Genomic DNA, 26,274 nt, shown 5'->3' on the forward strand with positions numbered 1-26,274 from the left:
AAATTTTTTTAAGTCTATTTATTTATTTTGAGAGAAAGAAAGCATGAGTAGGGGAGGGACAGAAAGAGGGAGAGGGAGGACCCCAAGTAGGTTCCACGCTGTCACCTGAGAGCCCACTGCAGGGCTCAATCCCCCAAACTGCAAGATCATGACCTGACCCGAAATCAAGAGTCAGATGCTTAACTGACTGAGCTACCCAGACCCCCAGGTCTCCGAAATTTTTTTCAAATTTCTCAGGACTTAGATATTCAGGTTTGTGGTATTTACAAAGGTCAGATAGTTGTTCTTCTTCATTGTTGTTTTGAACCTTTAAAAAATTATAGCAGCAATGCATACTTAGAAAATTCAGAAAGTGCAGAAAAATTAAAGCAGGAAAAACATCACCCATCATCCCTTCATTCAAAGACAGATTACTCTTAACATGGCAGTTATGTCCTTTTAGTTTATTATCAAGCCATTGCTTTTGTATATTGGAGATCAATCTGCACAATTTGGAATTCTACTAAAAAGACTTGTTAAAAAATAAATTTTGGATTTTATCCCTAACCTTAACCTGGATAAGTGGTGGCCATTCCATGTGCTTCTAGCATCTCAGACACAGATTGTCAAGGTGCCTGCTGCCCTGAGCCTTCGTCAAGGGGAGGCCTCTGCTGAAGGGACAGGACCCATTCCTGTGGTAGGAAGGCATAGTGTAGACATAATAAAGGAGAATGACAAGACCGACTACTTACTTAGAAGCCTTGGATTAAACAGATTGGGTTGGCCCTTAATCCCCGAACATTTACTTCCGGAAGAAATAAGCTTAGAATTATCATTCGGAGCAACTCTGAAGAGTTCCCACCAGAGAACAACCACTATCAGGCATGAGGGTAGAGAAGATGGTAAGATAGAAGGACTGAAAGGTGAACGGCAACCCTGAAGGTGTCAGCAAGTCACAGGACTTAGAATCATAGAAATTGAGATTTGCAGGTAGAGCGTGCATTTCAGTCCCACACTCAGATGTTCAAGGGAAAATCCCTTGTTTTCTTTAAAGAAAATTAAGTGGTGTCTAAGCATCGCTCTTACCAACTGGAAAGTAACATAGTCTCAGGCACCAAATATGGAAGGATTATGGGGTGTCAGAAATCAAGGGCAGAGTCTTCATCCTCCATCTGTTCATGCTGATGGCTAACAGCCGACAAGCCCCAAGTGGTTCCTTGAAATCCAGTTTCTCTCAATGTCCCTGCCATGTGGGAATCAGAGTTCAAGTCAGCCCCCCAGCCATACCCTCTGGCACCCTCTTGGAGGTCAGGCCAGTTTTCAGGGAAAAACCTAAAAGCTAAGCACCAGTCTCCCATTCATCTCAGAACCCACCACCCTCCTTCTATTTTCCCACCCCTGAAAATTTCCCCTTCCTCTCTTAGGTTCTCTAAAATATTTGCCCCTTTCCCCTCACGCCAGGACACCCAAAGTACTCTCTCCAGGCTTAACAAAATAGAAGCTAACCAGGGACAGATCTTGCAGAAAATTTCTGCTTCAGTCCTCCCCTGAAGTAAAGGAGAGCCAACGTCCTGGTTTCCCTTTTGGAAGACATGAAGGAAATTATAAAGAGAAAAACACAAAGTAATATTTTCCAAAAAATCATCCTGCCATTGGTAAGACCTTAACTAAAAGGACTCCATTAAGTTCACACCAAAAGACCGTCTCCTTAATGTTTTAGCCCTACGAGGCCATGCTTGCCATAAGGTGATGAGCATGGGCTTAGAAGCCAGACCGAGGTTCTGATCCTGTGCAATCCTAGCTTTAGGACCATAATCCTCTAGACTCGGTTTTCTTCCAGCACAGTGCTTGGCACAGAGTAGGGTTAACTAATGTTATTTTCCCTTGTTCATGGCCAGCTGCCTCCCCAAGTCACTGCCCCCCAGTCCCAAAGCCACTGCTCTAATTCCTCATATCCTGAGAGCGACTCTAAGAAAGACCATCCTTCCTAAAATATGTGGCTGGTACCCACACTTGAAACTGCTCAAGTAATGGATTTTTAGTTGAATTTGGTATATATGATATCGGTCCTTCAGATGGTAACTATTTTCCTGCTGGAGAAAGTCACAACTAATCCAGTTCAACACTTTGACCACTAAGTACCCTCCAGAAGCTCTTCAACCATGAGTATCATTGGATGTGACCAGTTTGAACATTTTATTCCTCCTAAGAACTCCTTTTGATCTATGAGTAAAACGGTCTTCCTAGAAATAACCCAAGTGACATAGCATGTTCTTAAATCCATCTGTCTTCATTTTTACTATCTCCTAGTCAGATACAGAGTTTTGGGATAAGATGCAAGCAGAATGGGAAGAAATGGCCCGGAGGAACTGGATATCCGAGAACCAAGAAGCCCAGAACCAAGTTACAATCTCAGCTAGTGAGAAGGTGACCAATTCTGTTCTTATATATGCTGACCAGTTTTCTCAACCACTTTGCATCATATTTTTATAAATTAGTTAATAACTATTTTGTGAAAATGTTAAGAATTAAACAGACAATTTAATGTCAATCTGACCTAGAAGAAATTCTGGTAGATGGAAACAATATAATCATCCAATGTGTGAAGACAGCAAAGCTGGAATGGAATATCCTTATTTTTATCAATGTTAATACAGTTTGGCAGTCAACAAGAGCTTGGATCCTGAATGCTGGCAAGTTACTGAACTGACTGACATTGAGGGTGGGTTGGAACAAGAACTGGCTGATCCCACAATGTTTTTTGTCAGTCATTCATGTGAGCCATGTGGATGAGCTAACAGAAATGACAGGGGAGTGAAGTGGGGGCTTAGGGCTATATTTCACAGGGTCCTCACACAGCTCATGAAAGAACTACATGGAAAATATACCCTTCACACAGCCAGGTCCAGTCCCAAGGGGATTCCTCAAAGATATTCCCCTGATAGGAGCCCCAGCAAATGTGAGAGTTCAGTGAACAACCAGCCAAATTACCCATGATGTCCCAGTTGCCCTTGGATTTATGCTTTTAAAAACATTTTCAAAAATAAATTGAAATGATTCAAAAGATAGAAAAAAATAGGGAATTTTCTAACTCAAGGGATACACACACACACACACACACACATATATACATATATATGTTTGTATTATGGACTTTTTATGGTAGAGGAAGTCTCAATAGTATTCAGTTTTGGATAACTTCCATTTGTTCAACCCAACAAATATTTATTAAATGCCTACCTTGTAGTAGATATGATGATGAATAGTCTCCAATCTTAGGGGATTTTCAACCTACATAGTCATTCATTAAAACGTCTTCCTTACCACACCATTCTCTGTCCCTCGGTAGGCCAGGCATTCTCATAAAATCCGAAGAACTATCTTGTTAAAAATAACTCTTTTCCACAATGAAATCAAAACTAAGCAAGAAGAGAAGACATTGATACAGATTGTCAGACTCTAGGTTATAATTCGTGCACCTGAGGCATGGCTGGGCCCTGAGATTCTTGTCCCCGGGACCCCATATCTGTCATACCACTACATAAACTGGTCATACCCTGTGGCTTTGATAAGGGGGGTTGTCTTTCTCAATGCCAGTGGAGAATGAAGGTCTCCATTTAATGTATTTTAAAACCTTAGTAGCATCACCAACAGACTAGCTTATTTGTATCTATCAAATTAGAAGGACATTATGATAACCTATGCTGGTAAAGTTGCAACAAATCATTTCTCTCAGATAATTCCAATAAGAGTTTAACTTGAGACAAACTTTCCCAAAAACAGTTATACACATCAAGGGCTCCAAAATAGTTCATAACCTTAAGTCTAATGAAGCCCTCTAGAAGTCCATCCTAACGTAATAATCATATGCAGACAAAGATTTGAGCATGAGATCTTCACTTTAATCTTATTTATGATAATAAAAAAATTGAAAGTAGCCTGAATGTCCATCAGTAGAAACTTAATTAAATAAGTTTAGGCACAAGATCGATAATTTTAAAAACCAAATGGAGCACAAGCTACAAAACTGCATATATATATAAGCTTATTTATTTAATTTATATATTCATAAAAATATGAGATTATTTATAAATTCTGTATTTTTTACATTTTTGAAATAAAAAATCTATAGCTTTAAAATATGCATTTTCAATGGGGCAGTATGGCCCACCATGGGGCAAAAACTGGTTCAAAGAGCAGGAAGGTTAAAAAAAAAATCTCAGATATTGGAATGGTTTGTAGACCTCCAAAGGGCCAAAGCATATACACAGATGTACAGTATGTGGCATTAACATTTGAGGGGAACGGATGGTAGCACTTAGCGAAAATATGTCCAAAACTCTGTATTTTTTAAATCTTGGGGAGAAATGATTGAAACAAAAAGAACAAAAGAGCAACAGAGAAAACAAACTCCAGAATATCAGCAGTGATATTTAGGTTGTGGCATTATGGGTAACTTTGCTTCTTTTTATATTATTCAATAACAAAATAATGTCATCTAAACTGTATACAGTGAGAATGTACTACATTCATAGGAAGGAAAGAAAACCAGTAATTTAAATTTAATTTTAATTAAAATAAATACATAAATTCAAATTCAAAAAGAGCTTACTGAACGTGAGAATGAAGAGATAAATCAATGGATCTTGTATTGGCCCTTCTCTGCGTTGTAGGGATATTACTTTCACACCGAAAATCCCTTCAAGGACTGGCCGGGAGCATTTGAAGAGGGCTTAAAAAGACTGAAGGAGGGGGACCTGCCCGTCACCATCCTGTTCATGGAGGCGGCAATTCTTCAGGACCCTGGAGATGCAGAGGTATCCTATCCCCTTCATCCTGCCAGGCTCACAAAGTGACTACATGTAAATGAGGGACACAGGATGCCACAGAGTTCTACTGGGCTGCATTTTCTTCAGTTAAAGGTTCCCAAAGGAGTTAACCTGGTTTATTGTGCCGTGTGTTTGAAAGTTACAAATAGGTATACCTTTCTCTAACCAAATCTGCAGTATCTACAGTGCCCAAAATAAAAGGATGGGGACAAGAAATGAAAAACCAAGATTGCGAACCTAGAGGCTCAGCAATAGTTTTCAGGGGCCAGTGTATAGTTCCATCTAGGATTAGAGCCATACCCTATCTCACCCTTGATTTACTCACTCAATGTTTATTGAGCACATACTATGTCCCAAGAATTGTGCCAGACATGGGCTTCAAATATTGAGGAGCTGGAAAAAATGGAACCATTGAAAAGACACACTTGTGTTCTATCTGGAGAGACAAGTAAATAAATCAATGCAGTGTAAGAAATGCAGTGTTAGAGTATGTACAGGATGGTAGGGGAGCAGAGAGCAAGGGTCCTAAGCCAGCCTTCTCCCACAATGAAATCCAAAACTGAGCTTTGAAGGAGGGAGATTAATTAAAGACAGCAGGGGAGTAGAGATGTTAAGAGGCAGTGGTCTGTGAGTGGGCAGTGAGGCATGAAACACTGTGCCAGGTGGGGAGGGGAGAGGAGACAATGGCAGGAGAGGAGGTAGGAAGAGGTGGGTAAGAGTCTGAACTTCATGAAAGCAGGGGACTCTACTCAGCAGAGGGATGTAATCAGATTTGCATGTTTGAATTGAAAAACCCCTTTCGCTGAGGTGTAGAAGGTGATGGAGACCGAGGCCAGGAGACCACCCAGGGAGGCTTCCATCATCCTATTTTGGTCCACCATGTTTCCAAACCTGCGAAGGCCTATAATTAGATAGCAGCAGGTGTAAAGTTTTAGTTCATGAGTAATTTTCAGGAATTGTCTTATAAAGAATCTTCCTTATAAGAAATTCACAGAAATTTTAGGGAGGGGTATACACGGCTCTGAGATGGCAGTATACAATAGTGGTTAAGCTTCTAGGCTCTGCTGGCCTAACTGTGTGGGTTCGAATCCCTGCTCTACCACTCATGAGCCATGAGCCATGTGATCTGGGACAAGTCATGTAAACCATCTCAGCTTCCATTTCCTCATATGTAAAATGGAAATCACATTACAATAACTATCTCACTGGGTGTTGTGAGGATTAAATTAGGTCATACAAATAAAGTGCTTAGTTCAGTGCCTGACACATCAGTAATGAGCCTTCATTGTTACTATTGACTGTACTTAAAGTCTGTATAGGAAGGACGAGTAAACTGATCACTAGGTTAAAGCCCTGGTATCTTGTTAGTCAAAACGTTGACAGTGAAATGAGATTGAACTGAGAGTTGGAATTGTGAACCAAAATATTGGAACCCTGGAAGGTTAAAAAAGATGTATATACATTATTATCTCAGATTCATAAATGAGAACATTAGGGCACTGATTAACAAATGGATCCCAACCAAGGACCCAGGGCTTCTGAATCTTGGAGACCCCTAAATTAAGATAGTGGGCAATTAGTGAACAGTGAAAGTGACACCCTGCTCAAAGGCTAACAAGAAACCCCCAGAGAAGAACTGTTTCATCAATCTTAAGAAGCATTCTAAGATGTATGGAAGGTGAGCTCAAAATAGGGACTGCTCTGTGTACGTCTGAAAGATTAAAGAGAAGTGCCAATATTGAGGGGGGGTGGGAATAATCAGTATTTTTTATGAGTTGATATGGCATGAGTAATAGTAACCCATGATGGGAAAAGCCAATATAATTCTTACAGCATTTCAGGATGAGTGTAGGTATTTTCATGAATAGTTTTGCTTTAAAATGTCTGTAGGTGGGAGAACTATGCACTCCCCAAACCCTTTTAAATTCCTAAGACTCTAATACACCCCCATCCCCAGTAAATTTGAGGACAGTGCCAGCAATGAGAGGTTGGTTCATGTAGATTGCTCTTGTAATGGTGCGAGAATTATTGTTCTTATGAGTATATAGGGAGAAATTTCTTATATTAAAAACTTTCATTGTCGATATGAAATATGTGACCTGCTTAAAGACATTTGTCCCATTGTTGACAATAACACAGGGTGGGAGCAACCTTATAGCAGTAGGGAATTGGTTGAGTAAATAATGGAATATCCACTCAACAAAATTTAAATTGAAAATTCTAAGTATCATGATTTTGTAAAACCATTAAAAGCGTTTATGATGCATGATAAAGTATAAGTGTAGGCTATAAAATTATGTCTATATTATATTGCATTTTATATGTGCCTTATGCATTTTAACAGTGATATTAGAGCAGTGAACACATTGGAGTGGAAGATTTTGTTTTCTTTTCCCTAGTTCCTAAATTTCCTTTACCTCTTATAATAACAGTCAGACTTGCATTTTTACAAGCTGATTTCATTTTGTACATCTTGAGATTCCTTACTATAAACTTTAAACTCTTCAGCTACATTTCTGGGTTATTTTTGCACCCCTTTTCCTGACAAATGCATAATTTTATATGTTTATCTTTTGGTTTTAAGACACCTAATATCATGAAATCTCAGATATTCAAATGTTTCCATGGGTCACAGGAGAATAAATCCTGAGAATTCGTAAGTAGTAAGAGGATCTTGACCCAGATGTCAGAAGAGCCTTTGGATAAAGAAATGCATGTGACATTTTTCCCTTTTACAAGACTCTCGCATCTCAGACAGGTTGCTCTGCACTGAGGAATCCAAAGCACAGGAGTGAATCTGCTTCCTCTTCCAATGTTGACCTTGGTTGTTTTTTGCAGGCATGGCAGTTCCTCGGGATAACCCAGGCAGAGAATGAAAATGAACAAGCAGCTATTGTCGCCCTCCAGAGGTACATGAAACTAAGTGCAAACTCATGGGCCTAGTGGACCCTGGCTAATGGACTTCTGTTGTTTCAGACTTGTATTTTAACCCTTAGGTACATTATGAAGAATTTGGCCAGGATAAGTGCTGAGATGCCTCGTATTACACTTAGCTGTGGGAAACAAGAATTCATGAAGAAATGATGTTCCTAAATCACAGTGTTTTGTCACCTGCAAATCAGTTGACCATCACTGGCATGAAAGTATCCATGTCAAAAGCAGTCATAAAATAGACTTAATATATAGTTCCTCTTAACTTTGTAACCTTCTGCAGCATTTGAAGGTTTTCCTCAGGAGAAAATATACTCAAAATAATCTCAGTGTAATTTTAGCTCCTTGTGTCTACAGAGAATCTCCCAAGATAGTTTCAATGACCTATCAATACCAAAGTATCACTACCGAGCCCCTGAGTAAAGGTCTAGGCTACTTTGGCTGGACGTAGCATCACATTTTACTTTATTAGAGCCCCTATTTAAACCCTGAAAAAATAGCCCTACCAAATAGACTTCCCCTTTCCCTACTTAATATATAACCACCCCGCCTATATAATCTGTCGCTGAAGCACTGATGTAGGTACCAGGGGTTGCTACTCAAAGTGTTCTCCAGGGACTACCAGCTTCATTATCACCTTGGAGTTTGTCAGACCTGCTCAGGCTTGGGCCCACCCCAGGCCCACTATATTACATAATCTGCCTTTTGCCAGCTCCCCAGATGATTCTCATGTACATCAAAGCTTGAAAAGCCCCCACTAGAGGCCAGTGGAATAGCGTGAGGGGAGCAACTGTAGCCTGTGCCTCCTGCAAACCCACCTCAGTTGTCTAGAAACACAGGATTCTCCCTCTCCTTTATAAAACACTGTACAGCCTTTCATCTTTGGATATCCAAATTTAGCTCAAATCAGTTTGCTTTGTGGGTAAGATACATTTACTATATTAATAGTAGAGCAGCGCTAAAACAGTGATATCCCTGCCTCATGAAATAAAGTCCTAAGAAATTTTGTGCAAGGATTAGCCACCTTTTCTATAGTTTTTAAAACCATTTAGGGGAACCTGGGTGGCTCAGTCAGTTAAGTGTCTGACTCTGGATTTCGGTTCAGGTCATGATCTCACAGTTGTGAGATTGAGCCCCATGTCCGGCTCTGTGCTGAGTATGTGAAGCCTGCTTGAGTTTCTCTCTGTCCCTCCCCTGCTCGCATGCTCTTTGTCTCTCAAAATAAATAAATAAACATTTTAAAAAACATTTGTTAAATTACCAGATCTAGCACTCAGCAAGATGAGTTTTAACTTTCTTACAAATATACTTAGGTCCCAATTTTGACATAGATAAATATGGTATTTTCCAGGGGCTTAATGTAAACTTCGCAATGCTCTTGCACCATTTAATTAGTAAAGGCTTCAAATTTCCTAAAGAACTGTTAGAGTCAGTCTCAGAAAAAAATCTGAAATAGGCTTTTTATTTATTTACTTATTTATTTATGCCTTGATGCAGGTGCTTAGAATTACAGCCCAACAACTTGAAAGCTTTGATGGCTCTGGCTGTAAGTTACACTAACACTGGCCATCAGCAGGATGCCTGCGAAGCTCTAAAGAACTGGATTAAGCAAAATCCAAAGTACAAATACCTTGTGAAGAGCAAGAAAGGATCTCCAGGCCTTACCCGGAGGATGTCCAAGTCTCCAGTTGATAGGTATGCTTCTAACTAAACGACCGTGGGCAGTAAACACCCATATACACAATTAGTCACCTTAAGGGTAATTAACGAGCCTCACCACCAGCCATTCCAGAACGATTGTAGGACAACATCCTGCTAGAAGTGCATCTCTGATTAAAAAGATTGATGCTGAGACCAGAACCAACAATTGGACACGTGATCAACGTTGTAGTCACTCATAGGCGTTTATCTGAGTACCATAATTCGAAGCAAAGTGCTGTGGACATATAATTAACCTAAAATAAGTTACAAAATGCACCACATTTCATAAAGACTGAGAATTGGATGTGAGTAAAAACGGAAGTCATTTCTTCTAGGGGTTTTGTTTCTATCAGCAATAAATCATGATGTTAAATTCTTTCTCATAGAGCCTTGGGGTTTTCCACATTGGCTCTCACAGGGTCAGTGAAACTCTCCTTGGGAAGACTTGACTTAGTACAGTCTTGTTTCTGTGTATGACAAAATATTTCATGAAAATCAGCAGGTATTTTTTAATGTGCAGTATTAGTCCTCTCATTAAGTGAATATATTTTAAGCAAGATTTTTCCAGTTTGTAATGTTCTCTTAGAACAGTGGACATAATAGTAAATAATATATGTTCAGACTATTTGGATTATAAATCTCATTTTTTCCCTTGCAGCTCTGTTTTGGAAGGAGTTAAGGAATTATATCTGGAAGCTGCCCATCAAAATGGAGATATGATTGACCCAGACCTACAGACAGGTCTGGGGGTACTGTTCCACCTGAGCGGAGAATTTAACAGAGCAATAGATGCATTTAACGCTGCCTTAACTGTTCGGCCAGAGGTAAGTGCCCAACAAGAAACCATAAGGTTCTCTGTTAAAAAAATAAGTTGCCTCAGGCTACACTTTGCACATTTCTGCTACACCTTATTTGCCTGCATCCAATGGTTTAAAAAGATGAGTACTAATGATATGCTTCTGTGGCTGTTAATACTTGAGTACCTAAAATAGAAACACGAACTACCTGACAGCATCAAATGATAGCTGCTCTTTGATGAATGAAAGTCATTTCACAAAGCTGTCCGTAAAATCATTTGAGTAATTTACCACTGTCATGGTCCCCATCCATGAGCACTGGATAAATTTTTCGCCACCATCCTTCTTCTGCAAGAAATATGGGAATACTCTGTCACCGTGACTCGTACTGGTTGTTAGTTCTAATTTTGTCATCAGGACTATTCATTATGGAACCGTCTCGGGGCAACCTTGGCGAACGGAGACCGCAGTGAGGAAGCTGTGGAGGCCTACACACGAGCACTGGAGATTCAGCCAGGCTTCATCCGATCCAGATACAATCTGGGAATAAGCTGCATCAATCTGGGCGCCTACAGGTGAAGTATGGTCACAGGCTGAGAACCATGAGCCACATGCAGGGCTGAGGTGGAATAACCTACCTGAAAGATTGTTTCCCAGTGAAAATACCTCCTTTTGTAGGAGTAACCCTCCTCCTCTTGTCAAGGGAAAATTTGAACCCTCGGATCCTGGGGCCTGTTGCTGCAGGAACAGTGTGCTTCAGTGTTTCTCAGCCTGTGGCGAACAGCGATCATGGAGGCAGCTTGTGAAATGTAGATTCCCAGGCCTCTCCCCAGAGATTTCCATTCAGTCAGCCTAGGTTGGGACAAGTTAGTAACACTTCCAAGGGCAAGTGTTTGAGAAACTTGAACATTCCAACCCTTCATTTCCCAAATAAGCAAAAAAGAGAACCTTGGGGGATAGGGACAGGGAAACCAACAAAATGAGTTAAGAAGGTCCAGGGTCAGTTTTTGGCAAAGCACAACCAAAATTCCAGGTTTTCTAAAACTACTTTGCCAGTAAAGTTGGCTAAAAAATTATTTTAAGAAAAAATTTTAAATGGTGGGTTTATGGTTTAAAATGTCTTTCTTGTTCTGCCATGATTCCTCATCATCAGGTCTATATCATATATACTATTTTTTACTCATCTACAGGGCCCATAAATGACCTTTATTTCTTTTAGGTAATGAAAGTATAGGTAATTTTTCCTTCTTTAGCTTTCTACTTTTTCGACTTTCTAAATAAATAGGTATAATTTTTGTAATTGGAAAAAAAGAGAATTAAGTGTTAGTTTTAAATCCCACAAAAAAATGTAACCCTTTCTCATTCTCAGAAAAAGCCTGGCTTTTAGAATCAGACAAGCTCGGATTCAAATCACAGCTCTGCCATTTACTGGTTTTGTGATTCTGGGCACATAACTGTGAGCCTCAATTTCTTCACCTGCTTAAAAACAAGTGGTGATAATATTTATCCCGCAAGATTATTATGCAGGTTAAACGTAATTGCCTAGCACAGAACAGTAGTCAGCATTTATTATGATGATTCTGATCATTGCCATCATCATCAGTATCCTTATCATTATCTATTCAGATAAGTCATCAGAGAGCTACATAACTGGCTTGCAATCCCTTTGACATCTGAAAAATTGCTGTTTCTGAACTGCTTTGGGGATTGTGCCATTGGCAAATATTGACGTTTCAGAAATTGGTTGCTACATTTATACTAGAAGAATCTTAGAACATTAGTCACTGGATTACACCCGTCCTCCAAGAGGACCTTGTTCAGGTTAAAACCAGGAATAGCTGAGTGACTCTGCAACTGGTTTGCTTTATTTCATGGGCACTGTGAAGTATGCGACTGCAGAGGCCCTCCTTACATCAGCTCTGCAAAGGGTCATGGGAGAACCTTTGCTGCCCCCTCGCACATCAGCTGTCGAAGGCCTGGCAATGTCCATTTTGTATACGAAGTTCATTCTGGTCTCATCTGATTTTCCTCACCCGATTTTATCTTTACCCCTTTTAGTCACTTAACTTTCTAACTATGTCATATAGATGTATTTAATAAGATACCTTAGGTCCTTTGTTGGAACAAGGAGAGATGTAAATAAATATGTATGTACATGTAGTCATATTAACTTCTATCAGAGGAGGCTTTTATAAGGCTTCTTGTTGAGTAGTTCTTAACTGTAACTCCTCGTTACAGTGTAGAAAACAGTACTTGAGATGCCAATAAAATACTTTCTTGGCACTTACATGTATAAGCCTCAGTAGGGCACCCACTTGCAGGAGGGCTTGAAGGTCCATGATAGGTAGAAATGGGCAACTCTACTGAGAATGGATTTTTAATCCTCAAGCAGAAAGTCACCTGTACAGGAGCAAGTCAATTTTAGAGTTGCCATATAAAATACAGAATGCCCAGTTAAATTTTAATTAGATAAACAGCAAATATGTTTTTAGGGTAAGTATTTTCCAAATATTGCATGGGACATGCTCATACTAAAAATTATTGTTTATCTGGTATTCAATTTAATTGTGCATCCTGTATTCTTACTTGGTAAATATGGCAACCTTGATCAAATGGCTACCTAAAAATTTCAAAACATCTCAGCTAAGCTCTGTGGGTCCTTTATCGTCATGCTGGATGTGGGAAATTTTTATAAGTACTAAATATTTTGGGGGTTTTTTCCCCCTGAGAAAAAGAAGACCACCAAGTGAGACATAAAACTTAAATGAATTCTGAAAATAAGTTTAACTCGAGGTGTAAGTGGATAGTTAGGAAATAATAACCCTCAATAGAGATGTGGCTGAGAAGAGCCAAGAGCTGGTTCAGATACTTCCATACCCACCAGAGTCTTGGAACTTCTCCCTCAAGGACTGCAGGTGCCTATTGTACATAGCTATAATACTTGTTGTTTGTCATCGCACATTTTCTTTTTTGTTTGTTTTTTAGAGAGAGGGAGAGAAAACGTGAGTGGGGAGAGGGGTAGGGGGAGAGAGAGACAGTCTTTTTTTTTTAACCTTTATTTATTTTTGAGACAGAGAGAGACAGAGCATGAACGAGGGAGGGTCAGAGAGAGGGAGACACAGAATCTGTCAGCTCAGAGCCCAACGCGGGGCTTGAACTCACGGACCGCAAGATCATGACCTGAGCCGAAGTCGGCCGCCCAACCAAATGAGCCACCCAGGCGCCCCGAGAGAGAGAGACAGTCTTAAGCAGGCTTCATACTCAGCGCAGAGCCTGACGTGGGGCTCAATCCCATGACCCTGGGATCATGACCTGAGCTGAAATCAAAAGAGTCAGATGCTCAACCGACTGAGCCATCCAGGCACTCCTGTGATTGCACATGTTCTATAAAGAGTCAAAGCAAGTCCCCAGGACTTTACAGAATTGAAATAAGGAAAGGAAATTGTTGGTGTGAAATGTGCAGCTCAAAATGCTACCCCTCTGTCAGTAGGAGCTCCAAAGGATCTCAAAATTTTCAAGAGTGAGGACTCTTTAATGAAAACATAAATCACATCCCCTTTCATGTTAATGTTTTTAGTATTAATATAATGAGGGAAAGATATTATAAAATGAGGAATGCTTTTAAATGAATGCACTTTATTAATCAAGACATACATGAACAGCTTATTCATATATATGTGTGTGTGTAAGCCATTTAAAAACTATTCATACATATACATGTACAATCTTCTGAATCCCCCAGAAGGACTCTGTGTTCCCAAGTTGGAGAACAGATTGAGACTATCTTCATGGGGACCGCTTCACGTTGCCTGGCAAGTTAGCATTTAGACTATTCTGGTACTGTCCCTGTCCCTCAGAGACCACTGCCACACATGGGGCAGCTAGGAACAGCCTGTGCATGAGGAGATTCCAGGGTCTTTCTCCCCCAGAGCTCTTACGAGCCTAGGATGATGAGAGGAAATGGAATCCTTGTCATTTGAGCTGCCATCCTGGAACAAGGAAGCCAAAAAGGGCCTCCAAAGTAAACCCCACATGTGCATCTGTTTATAAACCCTCCTCTCTTGCTTGATTACTAAACATCCAAAAGAGAAGATGATTAGAACCCCAATCCCTTCCATTAGCCAGGTTGCCAAATACAGTGGAACCATTTCCCAGTTGCCATTTATTTCCAGGCAGTCTAACAATACAGATGAACCAATGTCTATATCATGTTCACTGGAATCAGAAGTCCAGCCTCACTTCAGAGCTTCTTACCAGATGCTTAATAATGACCTTGTGGGATTAAGTGGGATCAAATGTGTGAAAAGCTTTTAAGAAGAGTAAAGCAGATACAAATTAAAGCAGTGTCATCATTCTTAGCAAAGACCAGTTTGTCTGATACAGAATACATGCTTCTGGGGACAGAGGTCCTGAGAGTGCAGACAGAAAGCACACCGGGTACCTGAGCAAGAGAGCAGCTGTGGACAGAAAGAGCTGGAAGGTTCACAGACTTGGTGTTCTCAGGACTCCTTTACACTTTTAACAATTATCAGGCACCTCCAAGGGCTTTTAGGCGGGTTGTATCCACCAATATTTACCATATTAGAAGTTAAACTGAGAAAGTTTATAAGATTCATTTAAAAATAATAATTAACTACATGTTAACATAAATTAGACATTTTATGAAAAATAATTATTCCCCAAAACAAAAAAATGTTTAGCGAGAAGAGTGGCATTCTTTTATCATTTTTGCAACTTTTAAAAATATCTTGCTTAGGGGCACCTGGGTGGCTCAGTCGTTTAAGGACCAACTTTGGTTCAGGTCATGATCTCATGGTTCGTTGGTTCAAGCCCTGTGTCAGTCTCTGGGCTGACAGCTCGGAGCCTGGAGCCTGCTTCAGATTCTGTGTCTCCCTCTCTCTCTGCCCCTTCCCTGCTCATGCTCTGTGTCTATCTCAAAAATAAATAAAAACTTTTTTTTAATATCTTACTTAATAGAAGACAGATTCTCATATCTGTCTCCACATCCAATCTATTGGGATTTTACATATTGTGTAATCACTGTACAATTCCATTGTACATTGGTGAGAAAATGAGAATAAGGTAAAATAATGTCTCGGAATTATTGTAAAAATAATTTTGACCTCACTGATCCTAGAGTTCCCCAGACCACACTTGGAGAACTAGTGATCTGATTTAATAAAAGATTTCACATAAATTGATCCAACTGTACCTCACACAACAAGGTTTTAAAATGACTTCTTGGGGCACCTGGGTGGCTCAGTCAGTTGAGCGTCTGACTTTGGCTCAGGTCATGATCTCACAGTTTGTGAGTTCAAGCCCTGCAAGGGGCTCACTGCTCAGCGCAGAGCCTGCTTCAGATCCTCTGTCCCCCTCTGTCTCTCTTTCTCTCAAATAAATAAATTTTAAAATGACTTCCCATAGAACAGAACAGAGAGACAACTAACAAGGGCTTCAACTACATGTGGCCATGGGAAGGACCAAGTGGGGAAAAGACATTAGAGAGTGGATTCCACGTGGCTCAGTGAGATGTTGGGGCAAGGACAAGAATAGTTGAAGATGGCATTAGGTTTTGGTGCTGGGTCACTGGTTGGATGGTGATGCCATGAACAGAAATCAGGAGAACCAGTTGTAGGTTTCCCCCACCCCCATCCCATTTTCCATATTCTAAAATGAAGCATCTTTTTTTTTAATTTTTTTAATGTTAATTTATTTTTGAGAGACAGAGCACAAGCAGGGGAGGGGCAGAGAGAGGGAGACACAGAATCCAAAGCAGGCTTCAGGCTCTGAGCTGTCAGCACAGAGCCCGACACGGGACTCGAACTCACAAACCACGAGATGATGACCTGAGCTGAAGTCGGACGCTTAACCAACTGAGCCACACAAGCGTCCCTAAATACCAGGTGTTAACAGAACTTCTAAGTGGAGATAACCAACAAATTATTAGAATCAGAGTCACAAAAGGGAAGAACTGGAATGAACTTATATCACCTAGACCATTTGGAGATGAAGAAAGTGAAGCCCTGATAGTAACTTGCTGACATCCCCAATCCCTTCTGGAACAGGGTGGGGTATTAATAAATGCATATGTTTAAAAGGAAAAAAAAAAATAAATGAATAAAATGAGTTCTATTATCCCTATTATACAGTTGGGGAAATGGAGGCTTGGAAAGATAATAAATTTGCCTAAGGCTAAATGCTTAGGATTCCAACCCAGATGTTCTGAGAGCAAATCAATTCAGCCCCAGCCGCCTCCCATATTACTATCACTAATAGGAAAAGTTAAGCCACTTTGTTTCTGAGTAGGGCCAGATGCTTCCTCTTCAACCCTAGTTGTATAATTCACATTTGCAAATGGATTCTGTCTTTAAATTACCCCTGAGGTAGGGGGAAAAGGAATGCATTAATGAGTTAGCAATGGTTTTGCTATTACTCTTTCTGTCTCACATGACATTCTTAAAATAAAATTCCCTTTTTCTTTCTGGTTTTGCTATACTGAACAATGATTTTTCACAAAAGAATAATGAGACAACCAGAAGGTTGTTCCTCTGATGATCTAAAACACCTCAGAGAGGTGATTTAGGGTTTTGAACTAAAAGAAGTTAATCCATTTTTGTTTTTTAAGTTGCTAACTCTGAAATTTGTTGCATTTTTAAATGTCTGTTTTTCTACCCTCTTAGGGAAGCGGTCAGCAATTTTCTCACTGCCCTCAGTTTGCAAAGAAAAAGCAGGAATCAACAGCAAGTTCCTCATCCTGCAATCTCTGGGAATATCTGGGCTGCCCTCAGAATCGCACTTTCTCTGATGGACCAACCAGAACTCTTCCAGGCGGCTAATCTCGGTGACCTGGATGTCCTCCTAAGAGCTTTCAACTTGGATCCTTGAAGGAAAAGAAAAAAAAAAAAATTAAAAATGATAAATCCTTATCTGTGTAATTGTACTAAGAAATGCAAAACTATTTTATTATGAATTCCAAAAAGGATAAAACCAGATGTCCAAAAGGCCATGGTGATATGACACAAGGGAACTCCTACAGACGATGCCCAGTCTCTGTTCAGATTCAAAAGCACAAAATGTTGTACATAGAGTCAAGGTCGGGCTCAGAAGAAGAACTGAGAGACACAAAGACAAACCAAGATAAAGTAACCGTGTGTGAATACTCTTCACAAGCTGCAAGCATATTCAAAACACGTCCTTTGGGGTTTTTGTCCTCACTTTTGCAGCTGATGACACACCTAAGGAACTTGCTCATAGGACACCTGGAGAAAGCACTGCCTCTGATCAGGGAATTCTGACTGTTTCTGAACTATCCCCTGCAATTCCCCCTTTTACAACGTAGTTTGGGCCAAGGTGCATGCACATATATTAACCCTTGACTAAAGAGAGGCATTGCTTAGACCTGTTCCGATTTTAACTTTTACTGTAGCCCTTCGACTCCAGAGAGGGAGCTTTGCTGGCAAAAGCAGTTTTTGCACTAGAAATTTTTGCTGTTCCCAATCAAAACTTTTCTGGGACTGTATATACGCACTTTAATATCTTATTTATGCCTTGCTGGAGTTTTGTTCCGTTGCTCCAATTTTTAACTTAGGGGTGAAAGATTCAAGGACTCGGCCTTGTTAGATCAATGGACCAAATAAAAATTCCTGAAAATAGTTTTTCATAGTGTAGAGTTTTGAAGGAGTTTTTCTCAAAGCAGATAAGACACAGGGTGTAAATATGTCAAACACAGATCTTATTCACATGCTTTCTGGGACCGTATGAACTTAAGCAAGAGACATTGTACTGTCCCTTCATGCATTCTCTGCAGGTAGGAATTTGGATGATAACGGGATTTCTATAGAGTTAACATTAACTTGCTTAAATGTCATACTTTACTTGCTTTCTGACTGCCCTGCACAACAATATTCCTTTTAAACTTTTAATATTTTAAATAGTATTTCATAAGAGTGATAAATACATTTTTTCCTAAAAATTAAGTGTTTTCTTAGTTCCATAATAATCTGCATTGCTCTCCCTTCTGCATTCTAAGTGATAGAAGATCAATATTTTCTAGCTGAATCTCACTGAATGTCAGTGGTTTAATATGAAAGATGCATGCTCCTTTGGCTCTCATTTGGAACATTTATCAAGTGTCAGGAACCTTCTGTCGGTAGTGGTGTTTTATTTCATTGATTACATTCTACTCACTTCTGCAGGGTGTGTTGTGCCCTGTTGGGGCTTGGTGATTATTTGGATTGACATCATTTTTTAAAGAGTTAGAAAAATTGTTTGCAAAATGCTAACCAAAACATAAGATCGCCAGTGTCCAATTCTAGCAAGTTGTTCTAATAAGTGGTCCCATTCTTCTTTATTGTTTCTCCTTCCTTTCTTCCTTCCTTCCTTCCTCCAGAATCTTCCCCAGTGCAATCTGATCCCAACTTTTTCTTCGTGTTCTTTGGTTAATAGTAGCTGGTTACTCTCATGATTATAGTTACCAAGCAAACAGCATTTGAGTCAAGACAGTTTAATTGACTGGAGAGTTAGCTTCTCCTGGTGAGGGTGGTGGAGGAGGGGAGCAGGATGTGCAGGTAGAAATCCTCTCCTCTATTACCTTGGAAGTTCCTCAGGTAGGAAGGGGCCTCAAGGAAACAGGATACCACAAATCCTTGAAGTTCACGTGTGTTATAACGACAGAGTTTATAAAGACGAAGAGTTTTTAAGGTTTATAAGGACAAAGAGCCCTGTGGTGTGCCAGGCTTTCATCTTCACTGTCGAAGCTCACTTGGGCAAAGGTGATGCCCCCAGCTGGACAGCAGAAGGCAGAGGCATTAAGGCATTCACCATTGGGCAGTAGTGACAACCCAGTCTTTGCCTACTTCCTTCCAGTCTCAGCAGCAAATAAAGCTCAACAATATTTTCAAGAATATTCTTTATAATTTTAGAATCCTAGAATTCAGTCTAGGAAGGACTCTCGGGGCCAGAGTCCAAGTTCATGGCAGCTGCCTGCTTGAATATCCCTGAGAGAAGAACATCCATTCCATGCATGTCCCTCCCCCCAATTCCCGTGCGTTCACTGGCTGACTAGCTGATTTGCATCCATCGTAGTCCATTAGGAGCCTCTGAACGCAGGATTCAAAGCCAGCTTTGCAGGTTTCTGTTTATGATGCCACTCTATACTTTCAACAGGAACTGAATTTGCAATAATAACAATAGGCTGTTTTCTTAGATTTGTTGGCCCTACATGCATGACATCAGTTAATAGTTTAAAGCCTGACAGTAGGGTAAATGCAGGATACTTTGACATAATTTGATTGTTGCTAAGTGGTGACAAATTTTGCAGCCCAAGTTTGATTTTGCTGTCAGAATACCAAGTGAATTCAGAGGAGAGTAGACAATTTTCCATTCCCATCATACTTGGATAATTTCAGTAGCACTTTCTTCAATATATCTAGTGTCCATCAGAACCAAGATTTTCATAGTCTGTTGCCTATCAGGAAGTGCAGAATTATTGCCCAAGATATTTTTCAATAGTATTTTTAAACAAAATTAAGTAAAAACAGTTACTAAAAAATAAGTGAAAGTTTATAGAAATCAGAGCACCACCAAAAATTAATAAGATTTTAGAATGATCTTTATTGTATGCATTTTTCAAGTATATACACATTTTTTAAGACAGAACTGGTTTTGGTATCTTACCCTGGTGGTATGAAATTGTCATTTATTCTTTCCATTTCAAAAGGCAGGGTGTCCTTGGTTCCTGTCTAAGGCACCCTGGGAAGGCTTTGAGTTCCTTTTTTCTGAGAGTCTTACTAAGTAAGCCGAAGATCTCTTAGAGGATGCCACTGGTTTTCTAGAATGGCCCTTCAGTTGCATGGATGTAACTTTTAAGAACTTATTTTCACAGGCAGATTGGATGAGAATGCAGAGAAATCCAGTGATCACTGCTGAATTTCAAGATATGTGACACCTATGTCTAGTGGGCTATTTCTATGTGCTGTTGTACCTTGACAGTGGGGATGAGGCTTCCTCTTAAGGTCATTCCCCATGACACCTAAAGAAAGGCAGATATTGTCCATCAGGAAGCTTTCAGCAGACGCCGTGAGCTGTGCTTTCTCAGCCAATCTGTATTTGAGCTAGAATGGTAAATTAGAGACACTTCACTGGGCTAGAATGTGCAGGACATACTCACCTTCAGAGTTGGATGCCACTCTTCTCCTTTTCTTTAAAGAGAACGATTATGTTGTATCTTGGGTCCGTGTCTAGATACTCATACTAGGTAAGATTTTCTAGTATATTCCTGCTATACAAGCAAGACTTGAACACAAGTATAGCGAGTCCCACATACAACAGGAGTTCCCAAAATCTCTTCCGTACACTTTATCCATGAGCTCTTTGGGAATATAGAGAAAGCAAGATGGTCATTTTGTGTCCCTTCCTCATTTGCCCCTGAATCAGTTCCACAAGACTAGACTGCACTTTAAGTTAGTGGTTGCTATTGTTTTATACCTTGAAATGATTCTGAAAGGATTCTAGAAACAGGGTATTCTGAAGGTTTCATTTGTGTACCAATTTTTTTGAGTCCTCATATTTTAGAAATTATTAAACATGCACACACATGATTTCAACTTTGTAAAATGATTTCAAATTCATTCCGTCTCCAGATTTTACTGCACAGTTTCCCTGTCATCTCAGTATTTATAGAACTGGTTGAAATTAAACTGTTTTGAACTAAGAAGTAGATAGATAGATATATATTTTTTTAAAGAGTGTTCATAGATGAACTCTGGCATAAGGTTTGTAAAAAGGCAATTTTTAAAAAATAAAACGTATAACCTCAGGTAAAAAATAACGCATGCATTAGTACTTGCAAATCTGCCTACTCAAATATTAACCAAAGCATGCAAGATAACTGTACTGAATGTAAGTTTACCCAGTGCATGGTTAAATCTCATAGGGTAGCCTATTTTTCCTTGCTTCTGAGCAAGGAAACATTTTCATGAACTTTGCGTTATAGTTTTACTATTTGCTTTTAATATCTTCTTGTCAAGACTGTTTTCCTGCTATCACACTACACTGAACTTTACAGATATTCACACATCTGGCTTATGCAGTGTTGCAGCCAGTGCCAAACGAATCTACTGAGGAATCCAGGTACTTAGACATCTAAACAAGTTTTAAACCGGTTGAGGCACAACAGATCCAAAACTCAAACAAAATCCGTGTGTCTGAACACTACTAAATGCAATTGTGTTGATTGCCTCCACAGAGTTTTGGGTTCAAAATTCTGAATCGTGCATTTCAAATATTTTCTAAAATTTAGGAGTAAATTAGAAATACCGACCTTCTAAATAAGGTGGGAAGGTTGGGGTAATGTCAGGCACATGAAAACCACCATAAGGCAAAGTGGACGTGACGGCTTAATTTCCACAAATGTCACATAGTGAGTGTGTGGGTGCCACACCATTGGCCTCAACATGGCCCTATTTATATGATGAGTGAGTGAGCTATGTGGGCCCCATCCCTTAAGAAACTGGACTTGGTCTGTATGTCTAAAAACACTGAAAGTCAGAGATAATCAGGTGATTTCATGGTCACTCAGAATGAACTTGAAAGTCCTCTCACTGCCTTTTTCTGTAACCCCTGCTTCATGAAAAAATAAGGGCAAGGAGACCAGAAATGGAGGGAGCAAAGCTCACTAAGACAAAGCTGGGGGTGAGTCTTATGTTGCTAACAGCTTTGTCACCATCTCACACACCGCCAAACACACACAAATAAGCTCAAAGACGGAAATCCTCAAACTCCTAGCAAAGACTCCTGTGTGGAGGCATTAAACAGTTAAAGAGGAGAAAAACCAGAAAATCAAAAGTGTGAAGTTTAACAACCTCTCACGTGGTATTTTGCCTTGAATAAAGTTTCCGCTCCCTGTGACCTCTGCAGACTTACCAAAATAACACACTCTAGAAACCAGTGCCCCAATCTCAGAACTGTTGTCTCAGGACCTTCTCTACAAGAGAAAACTAACTTGCAGTGTTGCAGGGTGTGCGTGCAAAACCCTGACAGGCTCTTCAGGACACTTTTAGAAACCCGCATTCGAAACAATATGAAGATGAAAAAACAGCAGGCAGTTCTTTGCTCAACAATAAAATGTGTGTCGTTTTTTTTTTCTTTGAATTTCTTGGAGAGGGGAAATGGACTGACAAAACAATAGTAAGGGATATACATACACACTCAGCTAGGTAGTTTGGCATTTTCACTGAGATATGTAAAAAATTTGCCTAGATACCATAAAGAATTGTACAATGCGAGAAATGGTTCATGATTGAATATGTTGCCAGTAGTTAAAGGAAATAAAGCAAACCTAAATTTTTACCAATGTCCCCCCATATCACCTGACTCAAACCCTCTTCAACTTTCATTGCCCAAATTTGTTTACATTGGTTGAAAAAAAAAACCTGATTAATTTAATAAACTTTTTACAAACTATAACAGGCATTTATTAACTATTTAGAAAAGACATTTCTATATATTTTGTATATCTACGAATATTGCATATCTAGTCTAATCTAAAAATATTAAGACAAATGGCAAATTCTTCTGTGATGCTTCTCTATGCTCAATAATGTTTAAAATCTTGGGATTTCATTTTTAAGCTGAAATAGATAACAAAAAATTTAACTTTAAATGTTTACATTGAGTTTTTAAGTTAAAACCAACCCAAATTAAGTGACCTATAGTAAATTAATGGCAATGGGGTGAGGGTGTAAAAGTTACGGGCATACTATGTGATAATGTATCTGTGTATTTAGTGAAATATTATGTATCATAGCACAACTCTGTTGGATAATAAGGCTTCATCTTAGTATTTCCCTGCATTGCTCTTTGAAATAAAACTACTACCATAAAAATAACCTATCATATTGATGTGTTTAATTTACTCCTTTGGCTTATAATTTGCAAAGTACCAAGATTAAGGTAGTATTTTTGTACTATTATTGGAAGCATGCCTTCCCTTTTTCACATTACTAAATTGTATTTATATTTGTGCAATTTTAAACTATGTTTTCAAATAAACTTTGTCTGTGGCTTCAAGGTCTTTTGAGAAATCTTTCAAAATGGGATTTGGGGGGTCAGAATTGCTTCAAATCATATATAATCCAATTTGTACTATTGATAAAAAAGGTCTTTTATTGAATACCACCACATATGATGTTGCATGAGCTATCTGGAAATCAAGAATGCATTTTTACATATAAAACAAAACTTTAAAATCTTCTTCCTTTGTTAATTTTTTAAGAGTAAAATATTTAACCTGAAATTGGATTTTGTGATTTTTTTTTTTAGAATAAAAATATTAAAATATATTTCAGTTTTAGGGTCTGTTTTTTTTTTCTTTTCTTTCTTTTTTAATCAGTCAATAAATATTTGAGGTTCTATTACGTGCACGTACTGTTCTAATGCAGGAGTGGTAAGTAAATCAAATCAAACTTGCCCTTGAAGAGCTTAGATTTCTGTGAGGGATCAACAAATACTTTAACACATAAGGATGTCATGTGCCAAAAACTGCTAGAAGGACAAGGCAAATGAGGTATTATGAGAGAAACTGGGGGCTCCTTTTTATGTATAGATGGTCAGGAAAGATTTCTCTTAGGTGACGTTTGGGCTGAGCTTTGAACACCAAGAAGCCCACCAAGTGGCACTGGGAACAGCTCTTTGAAATATTCTCGGCAGAGCCAACAGCTACCACAAGACACCCAGGCAGGAATGAGCTTGGCGTGTTCAAGGAGGAAGGAGCCCAGGATGGCGAGCACTGTGAGCTGGGGAGACCTTAGGAGATGCCCTGGCAACGCGGGAGATTGTTGGTGGCCTTCCTGGAGCACATAAAGGGTGGATTTGCCCTCAAGCAGAGAAGGGATGCCACCGAGACAGATGTTTCTGCTTCCAGAATGTTTACTAATGAAGTCCTTGAGTGGTCAGGTTGGTGATGCAGGAACAATAGGCTTGGATGAAGAGAGCTACACAGGCACACTGAGTCCCCCTTCTCCCTCTTCACTAAGTCCTCTTGCTATAAGCCAACAACCTGGTGGAAGTTCATTTTCTCCTCTATCAAATCAGGCTGTACCTCCTTCTTTCCCACTTCACGGTTATTTTACCCAGCGGTGAATTGTGGCTCCTCTCCCGACCCCTTGCATAACTTAAACCTTTTATTATGTCTCTTAATCCTTTTTAAGCGTGAATTCTATTTCCTCAAACAGCTGCTTCACTCCATGTGTATACATGAAAGCAGCCCAAGGTTTGAACTGTTTTTCACATTCCTTTACAAGGCTCCTCACAGTAATGCCTTACCTATCCAGTACTTTAGGGCTCACAAGGACATATGTATTTTTTTCCTTACTTATACCTCATAATAAATAATGCTGCCTGAAAGGAGATTAGAGGGGGAGCGAGCCGAAGCATAAGAGACTCTTAAAAACTGGGAACAAACTGAGGGTTGATAGGGGGTGGGAGGGAGGGGAGGGTGGGTGATGGGTATTGAGGAGGGCACCTTTTGGGGTGAGCACTGGGTGTTGTATGGAAACCAATTTGACAATCAACTTCATATATTGAAAAAAATAAAAAAATAAAAATAATGCTGCCTGGTTATCAACTTAATGAATCAGAACCTTGGAAACTGACAGTTAATTTTAGTATTTTGATCTAAGGAATTAAGCCATTTGACTCTTAGGAGGCCCCCTGCTTGAGTTTGCTCACCTGAGTTTAGAAGGGTGGAGACCAAGCAGTGCAGCCTTCCCAGGCCAAGGTCTTTGAAAAGGAAAAAGAAAGGAAGCTAACACTTACTGAAACCTGCCATGTGCCACATTCCTACGCCATTATTTCTACTACGCCATTTTAACCCTAATGCACACTCAGGTCCTCTGCTTCTCCCCTCCTAATAATACAGTCCATAATTAATATTATTGCAAATGATGAACATAATAACAAAAACTGTGCCAGGTGGAAGAAAAACATCTTACTGATTAAGAACTGACTAAAGATCACATCTACTATTAAAAACTGCAAAAACTGGCCCAGGAAAAAGTAAGCTTGAGAGAAATCTTACCGAGACGATGGCTAAGAGTGCTTACAGGAAAACTGGCTACTGATTCAAAAAAATGACAAAAGAACAAAATCTTGACAAAACCTAGAGTGGCAAAATTTGACCTGGTAAAGGTGGACCCGCTGGAAATCATGGCCACAAAAGGGACTCTGCAATAGGAAAAGTTCTAATAGGGGAAATGTGATGAGGACCAAAAGCTGAAGACTCAGACTGTCTTCATAAAATTTACAGAACTGAGCGTGCCTGGGTGGCTTAGTTGGTTAAACATCTGACTCTTGGTTTGAGCTCAGGTCATGATCTTGGGGTTTTGTGAGTTCAAGCCTTGCATTGGGCTCTGCATTGACTGTGCAAAGCCTGCCTGGGATTCTCTCGATCCCTCTCACTCTGCTGCTCCCCCACTTGTGCTGTCTCTGTCTCTCTCAAAATAACTTGAATTGATACCAATTAAACTAATTTCATTAAAATAGAAAGGAAAATATAAAAGCTTGGAGAGAGTTCAACTGGATAACTGTTTCACACCTCCCCTCGCCTCGAATGTCCAATCTCCCCCACCCATGGTCCCTCCAAGCTGAGGATCTCACTTCTTACTTCCCTGAGCAAATTAAAGCAGGCAGGACAGAATCCCCAGACTCTCAGTGCTCCCACTCCTCACAGCCGCATCTGGCACTCTTATCTCTGCCTTCCTCCTGTCCCCAAAGGCGGGCTCCCCAGCCGGTGTCTAAAGTCAGCTCCAACTGAGCAGGAGATCCCATCACGTCTTGCCTGCTCAAGGGCAGCAAACAGCAATTCTCACCTTTCTGTCCTACATCCTCAGTATTGTGCCTATTTGGCCATCTTATTTCCCATATTTAAAAACAAAAACCTCTCTTGTTCCCAGCCCACGTCCTGTCAGCCACCATCTCTTCTTTGCTTCCCTTTGTGGCAAAATTCCCCCAAAGAGTGGTTTGCATTCATCTTCTGCAGT

General features: G+C 39.8%; 1 protein-coding gene across 10 annotated transcripts in view; it reads left to right on the forward strand.

The window, feature by feature from the left end:
* PEX5L (peroxisomal biogenesis factor 5 like) overlaps positions 1-23,305 on the forward strand; it is a 229,421-nt gene extending 206,116 nt beyond the window's left edge. For all 10 annotated transcript variants that reach the window (XM_045502883.1, XM_045502886.1, XM_045502880.1 and 7 more), the window contains 7 exons: positions 2,290-2,406; positions 4,653-4,796; positions 7,647-7,717; positions 9,237-9,434; positions 10,099-10,264; positions 10,655-10,812; positions 16,918-23,305. In XM_045502883.1, coding sequence (XP_045358839.1) covers positions 2,290-2,406; positions 4,653-4,796; positions 7,647-7,717; positions 9,237-9,434; positions 10,099-10,264; positions 10,655-10,812; positions 16,918-17,122 — 1,059 coding nt within the window. In that variant the 3' untranslated portion in view covers positions 17,123-23,305. The remainder of the gene's footprint in view (positions 1-2,289; positions 2,407-4,652; positions 4,797-7,646; positions 7,718-9,236; positions 9,435-10,098; positions 10,265-10,654; positions 10,813-16,917) is intronic.
* The last annotated feature ends 2,969 nt before the right edge of the window (positions 23,306-26,274 follow it).

Source organism: Leopardus geoffroyi, chromosome C2 (assembly GCF_018350155.1).
Source record: "Leopardus geoffroyi isolate Oge1 chromosome C2, O.geoffroyi_Oge1_pat1.0, whole genome shotgun sequence".
NCBI classification, from domain to species: Eukaryota; Metazoa; Chordata; class Mammalia; order Carnivora; family Felidae; genus Leopardus; species Leopardus geoffroyi.